The sequence below is a fragment of the Archocentrus centrarchus genome, chromosome 18 (genome assembly GCF_007364275.1).
Source record: "Archocentrus centrarchus isolate MPI-CPG fArcCen1 chromosome 18, fArcCen1, whole genome shotgun sequence".
NCBI lineage: Eukaryota > Metazoa > Chordata > Actinopteri > Cichliformes > Cichlidae > Archocentrus > Archocentrus centrarchus.
This window is the reverse complement of record NC_044363.1, coordinates 7,508,765-7,521,396: the sequence shown is the minus strand read 5'-3', so window position 1 is coordinate 7,521,396 and position 12,632 is coordinate 7,508,765. Positions and strand designations below refer to the sequence as shown.

General features: G+C 41.6%; 1 protein-coding gene across 1 annotated transcript; it reads right to left on the bottom strand.

Moving 5' to 3' along the window:
- Nucleotides 1-4,848: 4,848 nt before the first annotated feature.
- On the bottom strand, nucleotides 4,849-12,632 carry LOC115797573 (butyrophilin subfamily 3 member A2-like). The gene is made up of 6 exons (XM_030754174.1): nucleotides 12,598-12,632; nucleotides 9,751-9,875; nucleotides 8,069-8,410; nucleotides 6,438-6,725; nucleotides 6,216-6,341; nucleotides 4,849-6,043 (listed from the first exon to the last, which is right to left on the bottom strand). The coding sequence occupies exons 2-6, from the start codon at nucleotides 9,857-9,859 to the stop codon at nucleotides 5,481-5,483; spliced, it is 1,428 nt and encodes a 475-aa protein (XP_030610034.1). The 5' UTR covers nucleotides 9,860-9,875; nucleotides 12,598-12,632; the 3' UTR covers nucleotides 4,849-5,480.

The window sequence follows — 12,632 nt, the reverse complement described above, 5'->3', positions numbered from 1 at the left end:
CATTGATGTAGAGGGGAGCTGGGTCAGTCCTGTGCTTCCTGAAGTCAATGATGATCTCTTTGGTTTTCATGGTGTTCAGTACCAGGTTGTTCTCTGAACACCAGGCTGTCAACTTCAAGACCTCCTCTCTGTAAGCTGCCTCATCTCCCTTCGAGATGAGTCCGACCACTGTGGTGTCGTCAGCAAATTTGACGATGAGGTTGTTATTGTGGGCCGGACTGCAGTCATGGGTGTAGAGGCAGTACAGGAGGGGGCTCAGCACACAGCCCTGTGGGGAGCCAGTGCTCAGTGTGCGGGTGGAGGAGAGATGGGGGCCAAGTCTCACAGTCTGAGGCCGGTTGGTTAAGAAGTCCTTGATCCAGGAACATGTGAGAGGGGGGAGGCCCAGGGTGTGCAGTTTGGTGGTGAGAATGTCCGGGATGATTGTGTTGAACGCTGAGCTGTAATCCACAAAGAGCATGCGAGCATAGCTCTGCTGCTGCTCCAAGTGGCTCAACACAGAGTGGAGAGCTACAGCGATGGCGTCCTCTGTGGATCTGTTTGCTCGATATGCAAACTGATGGGTGTCGAAAGTGGGGGGCAGGTGGTCTTTGATGTGCTGGAGAACCAGCCTCTCAAAGCACTTCATGATTACCGGTGTGAGGGCCACAGGGCGGTAATCATTTAGGCTGGTGACAGATGACCTTTTTGGCACGGGGATGATTGTGGCTGTTTTTAGGCAGGGGGGGATGACTGCTTGGGCCAGGGAGAGGTTGAAAATCCTGGTGAGAATCAGGGTGAGCTGGTGGGCACACGCTCTGATCACCTTGCCAGGTACTCCGTCTGGTCCGGTAGCCTTCCTGGGGTTCACTGCCAGGAGCACGCGCCGTACCTCATGCTCCTGGACGGTGAGTGGGGTGCAGCCTGGTGGGGGGGGCAGGACTGGAGCAGATGGGTGGTCCTGAGGCATCTCAAAGCGAGCAAAGAAACAGTTAAGTTCCTCTGCTAGTGACACACTCAGGTCTCCTGCAGTCACATCACAGCCTCTGAAGTTTGTGATGTTCTGAATGCCCTGCCACACCTCCCGTGTGTTATTGCTGGACAGATGGGACTCTATTCTCCTCCTGTAGTCCGTTTTGGCTTTTTTAATTCCTCTTTTCAGGTCAGCTCGAGCAGCACTGTACAGAGCTCTGTCGCCTGACCTGAAGGCAGCATCACGGGTTTTGAGGAGTGAACGGACCTGGCTGTTCATCCAGGGTTTCTGGTTAGGGAAAACCCGGATGTTTTTGCTGACAGTCACATTTCCGATACAGAACTTAATGTAGTCCAGTACCGTCCCTGTGAATGTTTCTAGGTCCTCGTGTTCGAATAAGTCCCAGTCTGTGTATGCAAAGCAGTCCTGTAGGTCGGAGAGTGCGTTTTCAGGCCAGGTTGTAATGGTTTTTACAGTAGGCCTGGCTCTCCGTCTGAGGGGGGTGTATGCTGGGGTGAGCAGCAGGGAAAGATGGTCGGACTGGCCGAGGTGGGGGAGGGGTTTGGCTCTGTAAGCGTGCGTAATGTTGGAGTAAACATGGTCAAGAGTGTTCTCCCCTCTTGTAGAACATTTGACATGTTGGTGGAATTTCGGGAGTACAGTCTTTAAGTTGGCCTTGTTAAAGTCTCCCGCGATAATAAGAACACCGTCGGGGTGGACCCGCTGCTGTTCGTTAATGGCGTTCAGCAGGAGAGAGAGCGCCATGCTAACGTTAGCATCGGGAGCTATATACACAGCTGTGATGATCACTACTGTTAGCTCTCTGGGTAGAAAAAAAGGCCGACATCTTACAGACATGTACTCGAGGTCTGGGGAACAATGTTTGTCTATGATTGTTCCGTTGTTACACCAGTCCTCATGCACGTAAATACAGAGACCCCCTCCCCTGCTCTTACCGGAGTCCTTGGTCCGATCTCCGCGTAGCAGAGTGCGGCCTGCTAGCTGCACGCTAGCATCGGGAATGTGGGGGTTTAGCCAGGTCTCGGTGATAATCATTACACAGCAGTCACGAACATAGCGATTTACAGCCAGCTCTAACTCTAGGTTGTCCGTTTTATTTACCATGGACCTGGCGTTGGAGAGATACAGGCTCGGCAGAGAAGGCCTGTGTGGTTGGCATTTCAGCTTCAGCATAAAGCCGGACCTGCAGCCCCGCTTCTGCTTCCTCTCCCTCCGCCGTTGGCGGCGCCTTCCAGACCTGATAACAATCCACGGAGCCCCCGGCGGTCTCGCTATGTTGTCTGGGATGTTATGAGTGTAGTGAAAATCACTCGATACTGATATCTTGTGCCGGTAGCCAATGTCCACAAGATCCTGGCGTGTGTAGCAGTTGTTTGCAGAGACAAATGCACCAAAACTAACAAATATGAAATACAAAAAGTACAAAAAAGAGCACCGAAAGGAAGAGCCGTGAGCCGCTGCGTCTGTGCGCGCCGCCATCTTGCCCACTTTGATATAAATGGCAGTGGTGACATGCTGGCTGCTTTACAGACTGGACTGCACTGAGAATGGGCAGTCCAGTCTGTAAAGCGAGTCTGTAAAGTGACCACGTGCACGTGTATGGATTCAAATCCCAAACTGCACAAAGTGTGTGCAGTTCTGTGCAAAATCTGTCCAAATCAAAAATAGAAAAGCAAGAGAGGGCAAACCAGAGATGGGACATCTCAAAAGTATGAGGAGAAGAGGAAGCAGCAGGGCCCATGGCCCCCATTCCTAATAATGATATCTATCCGCTTGGACAGTTCATCACAATGGCCAACAATATGTGAGAACAAATAACAATGAATTAGACTTACATAGCACTTTTCAAGATATTCAAAGATGCTTTACAATTTCATGCACTATTCATTCACACCTCAATCATACACCGTGCTTCCAATTTGCACCTACGGCCTCTCCAAACACACTGCACAACCACATTGACACTTAGGCAATTTGGGTTAAGTGTCTTCACAGCATGTGCTCAGACTCGAACCAGCAACCCTCTGGTTGCGCGGTGAGCACCTACCACGGCCACTCTCAGTGCGCAAAAAAAGATGGAGAGTTCCTGGGTGCACAGGAACACCAAAATCAATGTGTATAAAATGTAATGTGCGCCTGTGTTTTACAGCATACAAGAACTGTTTTGTGAAGTTTTACACACAGAATGACAGCAATGTCTCACAACATGAGTATCAACATGGCATGACAATGGGCCATACAAACCTGAGCCTATATGTTTCAAGGGTTTTTTAGTTCTTTGTTTCATCAATTGTTAACATTTTTGGAAACAATTCTGGTGTTTTTATTGCTCTGTAACACTTTCCTTATGATCTATGGGTTAATAATTTTCTCTGTAGTTTTATACCATTGTTGCACAACGTTGCCCCTAGGCAACAAAAAAAATATCTTGGGGGGCACTGAAATATAAGAAAAATAGTTTTGGCAATTAAATGGCCCAAAGTGAATCAGTAAATGATGTCAAATAATTTTCAGCATGTACCATCACAATGTGTGCAGTAGAGGGATAAGCACAAGAACAATAAAAATGCTACTTGTAGCAAACCGGCCTGGGTGTCTCCACCTTTTGGTTTGAGAAGTGAAGAAGCCTTTCAGATGAGAGGTGAAGCATCTGCAAGAAACAAAAAGAAGTCCAGTCGCCCTTTTTTCAAGCTCTAGAAGCTACTGTGACCTGGATAACTGAGAACCTACACGGACATAAACACTTGAACTGTCAAAATAAAACATGAAGTAACCAAACACAGTACATGCAGACTTGACAGTGGCACACAGAGGAACCTAAACACAGCACTGAGGGAAACACCGGGAAGAGAAGCAAAACACGAGACAAGGGACAAAGACATGAGAGGCAAAACAGAACGTCCAGCTGTACTTTATAAAGACATATTTTAAGTCGTCTGTAGGTTGTTGCAGCTAATAACTATAAAAGTGAATGTTTGACCCCCATTAAAAGAGAAAAGGCTGCTGTGGTTGGGAAAATTATAGAGCGGAGGGGTGGTCTTCTGTGGAGTGTAGCTGTGACTTTTTTTTTTTTTTTTTTTTTTTGGGGGGGGGGGGGGGGGGGGGGGGTTAAAACTGTTGTAGACAACAGTTTTTAAAGACATCAGTGTGGATAATTATTAATAGCCAACATGTGTATCCCTTGCTGTGAATTGGAAATGAGCTGGACTGCAACACTTTCTCATGTGGTTTTTATCTTCTTCATCAGAGAGCAGCTCTAGAGTCTATTTATGAAGATGCATCCATTTAGTGTAACAGTTAGACCACTTTTTTCTATCATCTTTTCCAGTCAACTAGCAGATGCTGATGATATGAACAGCTATAAATGAACCAACTACCGACAGGATTAAGTTAGGTTGAGCTGCCACTGCAGCGAGGCTTTAGACATGCTAATAGTGTGACAAATCATAACTGCCCTCAAATGCATTTGTCATGAAATATGTATTTAGTAAATAAATCCTGCTGATAATGTAATTTCCTGACTTGTTTTACTGATTTAAACATTTTAATGTCTCACTTCACATTTTTAACACAGCCTTTATGAAAACTGATTTCTCTTTATTAAGCAAAATAAAAAAAACGCATTCATATTACAGTCAATGCAAAACTTTAGCTTCAGAAAGACAAAGCTAAAGAAAGAATAAACATTAAAAAGATATGCTGTCACTTATTTTATAAAATAAAACAACAGTAAACACGCATGTTTCAAATGGTTAAGCATGTACAGAGACAACACAAAACTTACTGACAAAAAAGTAAAAGTATAATAGATTTGGAAACATATTGATGTGGGTGAGTGTACGGTGTGGTATAAATGCACAAATAAAAATGCACTAGGTTTATATTAAAGTAACCTCCAGTATTGAGTTGTAGTTAACAGACTGCTGGAAGTTTCACAGAATGTATATTCGTAAATAGTAATTTCCTCAACACTGGCAACTTGATGCACAATCTCACACAATCTGCCAACACAAGTTTTACTTTGATACAGTCCTGTTTTCAGTTTTCTGCATTAAAGTGCTCTTTTTTTCATTTATTCATAACAAAGGCACCTGAGTGTGTCGGAGTTTATTTATAAAGAAGATGCAACATATTAATTTCATTAATAACTGTATATGAAGAGAGAAGCTATGTATTAGACTTTTACTAAACCATTATGGTGTGTGTGCTTTGTGGCTGAATGAGGGCAGCTCTGACGCATACATTTTTCCTGATATGCAGTTGTCATAGATCACATGGCCACTAGAGTTCACTAAGGTACATTTAATCATTGTGTGACTGAGACGTCTCAACTTTTGTCTGGTGATGAAAGGCTCTCCTCTGTAGAGCAAAGTAAAGTAATGTTGTCTTCACTTTAGGCTGTTGTGGATTTTCTTTTCTTTCATTTCATTCACTGTCCTGTACTTGTACCTGTGTCAGTGTTAAAGACTGTTCAAAATAATAATGTGACTGTTTGTTAGGTTTATGTTTATGCCTCTGAAACACCTGACTCCAACTGTATTTGAACCTCTGTCTGCTTTATTTTCTCCAGCTGTTTATGAATTTCTTCTATAGCATCATCCAGCTCCTTCTTCTTCTCTGTCATGACATCAACCCCGTACAATACTGATTTGATTTGACTTTCTTTTGTCTCTATTTCTTTTTCCAGCTCTTTCTTTCTGGTTTCAATATTAGTTTGTATTTTGAGATTCTCTTTATCTTTCAGTTCCTCAGATGCAGTTTGCATGTCAGTTTGTTCTGCTGGTTTTGTATTTGTTACCAGCTGACTCTGATTTTCATCTTCCTGTTTCTCTAGCATTAATTTAAGTTCATGAATATCATTTTCTAAATCATCTTTTTGACTCATCAATAAAAGAACCACCATTATCAAATTCATTTTGTCTTCCTCTTGTTCTTTAAGTTGAGCCTTGAGGTTTTCTTGTTTCTCATCTAAGTTATTGGTGTTAACACTTTCCTCTGTGAGACATTGTGTGCTTCTTTTCTCAGTGAGGGGCTGAAGTTCTGTGTGATCAGTTCCTGTGAAGTTGTTGCCTGTTTTACAGAAAAAAGAAGAAATATAATTAAAATAGTTTCAGTGTGAGAACACAGGCAAAGTGTGCTTGTGATGCAAGTCACTTAAATCAACAGAAATATATTATTTTAGGAATATTTTTTATTGTTTAAAAAATGAGCCATGATCTTTTTTTATAACAAGGAACTGTACCTTGACGTTTAAAATGACATTTCCACACAAAAAAGACAACTGCAAGAAGAAGCAGGGCCGTCACAGCCACGATGATGATGATGATGATGTGAGCAGCAGAAGAACATGAAGTATTAAAGAAATCACCTGAAATGAGAACACAGAATATCAGCGAGTAGATTGCAGTAATTTTAGAGTAAAAAAGAGTGACATATACTTAAAAAAATAGTTTTTTTTTTTTACCTTGAACATGTATGTGTGTCTCTCTGCTCAGGTTGATGTTCTTCTGTTGGACTCTGCAGGTGATGTTGTTGCTGTGTCTCTTCTCCACAGTCACTCTGCTGCTGACAGTATAGAGGTCATCAGGACCTCTGAGGGTCTCTGTAGGTCCAGCAGGGAGGAGGTTTCCCTCACCGTCCAACCACAGCAGCTCAGGCTCTGGATACCAGCCTGCAGACTCACACTGTAACACCACCCTGCTGCTGTCTTTGTTATTCCTCAATAAACTGATGATAAGTGATGACACGGCACCTAATAATTAAGAGAAGAGAATGCACATTTGAGTGACTACAGGTTGTAGTCACTAAAGAGTCACTAAAAACTTAAAATGTACACCAATCACATTTGAACAGCTAAGTAATGATGTGAAAAACAGTGTAAGTGTTATAATGCTGGCCTATAAAACCTGAGTTGCTCACATTCATGTGGAGCCTTCTTTAACACTTACCACTCTTGTAAATGACCAAGCCATCATAATGAAAGTCCCTCATTGCTGTAACTCAGTTCAGTCCAGTTCAGTTGTATTTATATAGCACCAAATTGCAACAGTCAATTCAAGGCACTTTATATTGAAAGGTAAAGACCCCAAAATAATGGAAAACCCACCAATCAGACCCCCCCCCCCCCCCCCCCCCCCCCCCCCATAAGCAAGCACTTGTGACAGTGGGAAGGTAAAACTCATTTTTAACTTCTGGGAGAACCAGGCTCAGGGAGCAGCAGCCATCTGCCCCTCCCTAAGCCAGCGGGGGTGAGGGCAGGGAGACCAGACATCTCCTCCAACTTAACAATATGCTTCACCATACATCAAAACTGTTCAAGGAACAGGACCCAGTGGCTTTGATGTCAAACTACTCTCCAGATATAATATGATACAGCACGCCTTGAAAGCAATAAGCCCTATACACAAAGTCCCACCCCACAATCATTAGAACACTAAGCATTTGCTGCCAACATCCCAGTCCCAGGTGCTAAACGACAGCCCACAGGTGCATAGATGCAGATGAATGAGTCTGTTTTGGCCAGGCGAGGAGCACCAACATGCTGTTAAGCAGCTGGTTTTAATGTTGGACCTGACACGTGGACACAAACTTCTCAAGAACATTTGCACTTCCATTTTAAATGGTAGTTTATAAAAGGTATCAGGTTCGCAACACTGACTGAAATGAAACAAAAAAGGCACTGATTGTAACTGATTGCATTCAGGGATACTGCCTTTAGTTCATACTGTAGTTACTAGCTACCCATAATTTGAGCAAAAATATTCTTAATTTATTTTTATGCTTGCTTTGTGAAACAGAAGAAGCTCGCAATGTGTCTTTAAGCTAACAATGCAGCTTCTTTTCTTCTAAAGATTAAAATGAATAATTCCCCTTTCCAGTTTTTTTTTTTGACTCTTGATTTTATGTTCTCTTGCACATATTTATGGAATAATGGCACAACATGACAGGTTTTTCTAATTCTTATGAGTTGGTTTACCAGTTCTACTGTCATCATTGTGTTTTTCTAAACTAGACAATAAAACCTGACGTACTGTTTATATTTCCAACATTAGCCGTCATTGTGAGCTTCTGTCCAAGGGTTTTATATCCACTTACCAACAAAAAGCTCAACACTGGCTTCTTCATTAAGGGCAGGAACAAAGCATCTGTACGATCCCCTATCTGACAGCTTCACTTTGGAGATTTTTAGTGAAATGTCTCCAAGCTTCAGTTTGTTAATGGCCACTGATGTTCTTCCCTTGTAGTCGACGTGCTTTTTATTCTCGAGATCCACACCATCACGCCAAACATGGACAAATTTGGGCGTCAGGTCAGCTCTTGTCCACTCTACTGTCATGTCAGCAGCATTCACAGCAGGGTCTAGATGGCATGGTAACACAGTGTCATCACCAGCTATTGCCACAGTTAACTGTGATGGACCAACCACCTGAGGCTGACCTGAAGCAAAAGTACAAACAGAAGTTCAGGGACCCAAGAGGTATAACTTTTTCAACTTTTTCAAAACTTTTTTTTAGGCAATAACATACATTAACAGACAGATTATGAGCTGTATTATGTTAATTACAGATTCCTTCAGCATCACTCCATTGACAAACTAACCATGGCAATATAGGAAGAGTAATGAAAGAGACAAACTCTGCTAGTAAGAAGATCAGGAACCAGGAGATAATGAATGATGTCATCTTTCTTGGGTTTTAGTTTTACTTTGCTCCCACGGACTGTTTACATGAAGGTTCCAGGAGACCATAAGCAGTTTCCCGTAAGCATGTGATAGAAGACTTACAGCATGCTAAATGGTAAGTAATGCTTCATGTAGGAGGGGGAGGTCATTAAATGTCTGACATTAAAGGGGACATCATGCTTTTAAATCCTTCCTTTTCATATGTCACTTGTGGTCTATATAAGTAGAACTGCAATGCTTTGGTCTGAATTCCTCATTATTCTAGCTTCACAGACCCCTTGTTTATTACTGTTCTGAGGCGCGTCTTAGAGCAACTCGCTTTATTGCAGTGTTTTTAAATGCGAATGAGAAATTTCATGCCTCGCCTCCCTTCAGGTCGCAGAGCGTTCCACTCCACCCCGTTTGGCCATTTTTGTAGTTTGTTAGCAGCGATACAATTAGCTATCAGCAGAAATACAGGCACTTTGAAGAGGCTCTGATGCCAGGGGGTAATGTAAGGAATCCTGTGGGTTAATGCACCCAACAACCAAACATTTTGACTTATCTACTTATAACTTCCTGTGAGAAAAAAAAAAAGGCGAATTCACAAAATTGGTTAGCTGGAAGTCCATGAACTTGTTCAGCAGTTCCACAGCAAATACAGTGACGTAATAGACAAGAAAATATAACAGGGAATAGAGAAAACTGAACAGACTGAAAAATATGGCCCAAAAAGAATATAAATATAGTGTTATTATTAGTAGTATTAAGGTTAATCTTGTTTGTTGATTTTATATATATTCTTTTCTTAATAGTGTAAATTATTATATCTTTATTTATATTTATAATAACTGCAGCTGCTGTTACACCCAAATTTCCCCTCTGTGGGACAATAAAGGCTGTTTCTTCTTCTTCTAAACATATCTACGCAGCACCGGGAAAGAATGAATTCAAAATTTCTGCATGCCTAGACACTCAAAGTACACAAAAAATTTTATTTAAGGGCTAAAAAAGTGGATTTGCATGATACGTCCCCTTTAATTGAGAAACTGAAACATAATTGAAAAGCATAAGACAAGCTTGTTGCATTGTTTGCATTGTGGACTGACATATTTACCTGTACAAAATTGTGTTAGGTGAAGGAAGACAACAATGTAATGAACAATCAAAACACAGATGGCCCCAAGTGGAATTTTACAGCACCCTCCATCCTTCAGGTGAAGCATTGTAGAGCTTCAAGGACTAAAATGAAAAAAAATAAATAAATAAAATAAAAATAATACATTTTATATATATATATATATACACTGCTCAAAAAAATAAAGGGAACACTTAAACAACAAAATATAACTCCAAGTAAATCAAACTTCTGTGAAATCAAACTGTCCACTTAGGAAGCAACACTGATTGACAATCAATTTCACATGCTGTTGTGCTAATGGAATAGACAACAGGTGGAAATTATTGGCAATTAGCAAGACACACTCAATAAAGGAGTGGTTCTGCAGGTGGGGACCACAGACCACTTCTCAGTACCTATGCTTTCTGGCTGATGTTTGGTCACTTTTAAATGTTGGTGGTGCTTTCACACTCGTGGTAGCATGAGACGGACTCTACAACCCACACAAGTGGCTCAGGTAGTGCAGCTCATCCAGGATGGCACATCAATGTGAGCTGTGGCAAGAAGGTTTGCTGTGTAGTGTCCAGAGGCTGGAAGCACTACCAGGAGACAGGCCAGTACACCAGGAGACGTGGCAACAACCCAGCAGCAGGACCACTACCTCCGCCTTTGTGCATGGAGGAACAGGAGGAGCACTGCCAGAGCCCTGCAAAATGACCTCCAGCAGGCCACAAATGTGCATGTGTCTGCACAAACAGTTAGAAATCAACTCCATGAGGATGGTATGAGGGCCCGACGTCCACAGATGGGGGTTGTGCTCACAGCCCCACACTGTGCAGGATGCTTGGCATTTGCCAGAGAACACCAGGATTGGCAAATTTGCCACTGGCACCCTGTGCTCTTCACAGAGGAAAGCAGGTTCACACTGAGCACATGTGACAGATGTGACAGAGTCTGGAGACGCCGTGGAGAGTGATCTGCTGCCTGCAACATCCTTCAGCATGACCGGTTTGGCAGTGGGTCAGTAATGGTGTGGGGTGGCATTTCTTTGGAGGGCCGCACAGCCCTCCATGTGCTCGCCAAAGGTAGCATGACTGCCTTTAGGTACCGAGATGAGATCCTCAGACCCCTTGTGAGACCATATGCTGGTGCGGTTGGCCCTGGGTTCCTCCTAATGCAGGACAATGCTAGACCTCATGTGGCTGGAGTGTGTCAGCAGTTCGTGCAAGATGAAGGAACTGAAGCTATGGACTGGCCTACCCGTTCCCCAGACCTGAATCCGATTGAGCACATCTGGGACATCATGTCTCGCTCCATCCACCAACATCACGTTGCACCACAGACTAGTAGTTGGCAGATGCTTTAGTCCAGGTCTGGGAGGAGATCCCTCAGGAGACCATCTGCCACCTCATCAGGAGCATGCCCAGGCGTTGTAGGGAGATCATACAGGCACGTGGAGGCCACACACAATACAATAGAGAGTCATTTTGACTTGTTTTAAGGACATTACATCAAAGTTGGATCAGCCTGTAGTGTGTTTTTCCACTTTAATTTTGTGTGTGACTCGAAATCCAGGCCTCCATTGGTTAATAAATTTGACTTCCATTGATGATTTTTGTGTGATTTTGTTGTCAGCACATTCAACTTTGTACAGAATAAAGTATTCAATGAAAATATGTCATTCATTCAGATCTAGGATGTGTTATTTGAGTGTTCCCTTTATTTTTTTGAGCAGTATATATATATATATATATGGGAAAACAATTCTTAAAAAGCACATGAAAAGTACATTATATTTATACAAATAATTACAGTAAACAATTAGAATATGGCTTGTCCCTTCAAAATGCTGAGATATTAAAAAAAACCCACTATATTATAAAAATATTATGAATAAGAGTCCTATCAGGAATCTTCATTAATATTCCTTATTTGTTAACTTTGTTCATACTGTTTATTTCATTGTAATTTTTGAAAAATGTTTTATTTTGTTTTCTTTCTTCTACATAAAATTCTAAAGGAAAGTGTTTTTTGAGAACACCAGACTACACTTATATTTAACATTTCTAGACACACTTAAATTGAAACTTTAAACTTTTTTGTGCTCTGGTTTTCCTTGCTCTTAAAAACATCATCACATGACACAGATGTTGAAGTGGCAGAATGCGCTCTTTATTAGTCATTTTTCATTCATATCTCAGTTAGGGTAGGATAACCCAATAGGCTACAAAGGTTAAACAGATGATTAAGAATTGTTCCAGCCTACCTAGCTCACAGTCACCTTCACCTTGTTTTTTATATAGAAGTTCACTCTCAAAATGGGAGTGCCTCTAATCATAACTGTACAAATAAATGCAAAAAAAATTACACAATACTTTGTTACTGTGTAGTATGTGCAATTATAATATTGATACTTAATTTGTCAAATATCACATCAGCACATGGTTATTGTACCAATGACAAAATAAATGATAGAAAAAAAAGAGACTGTTCTCTTTCAATATAGGAAACCTACATAAAGCATTATCTACAGTAAGTTAACTAACTTCCGGTCTTTCAAATCCTTTTACTTTCTTGACTTTTATCTTTTCCATCTTTTCTAAGTGAAAAAGAAAGTTTCAGCTAATTTGTTGTCTGTTTTTTCCCCTTTGCTCTTCAATCACATGATCATATGACGTGATTTCAAACACTCTTTTCTATTCTTTACCAGTGATTTTTCATTCAGGTGTAGAACAAACAAACAGGCCAAAAAAGTTTGAACACATTGAATAGATGATTTAGAGTAATTTGTGCAAACAACCATTTTCCTATTGATCATTTTAAATGAAATTTAAAGTAGCCTACCTGGATCACACAATCAGCTCACGCAGTCAGTTTCA

What these genes read in the sequence shown, in the direction of transcription:
- LOC115797573 (XM_030754174.1), bottom strand. Translation starts at nt 9,859, where the DNA reads ATGCTTCACCTGAAGGATGGAGGGTGCTGTAAAATTCCACTTGGGGCC. An exon ending in CAGTGTTGAGCTTTTTGTTG is followed by an intron (nt 6,726 to 8,068) that starts GTAAGTGGATAT and finishes CTTAATTATTAG; the next exon opens with GTGCCGTGTCATCACTTATC. An exon ending in ATGTCATTTTAAACGTCAAG is followed by an intron (nt 6,044 to 6,215) that starts GTACAGTTCCTT and finishes TCTGTAAAACAG; the next exon opens with GCAACAACTTCACAGGAACT.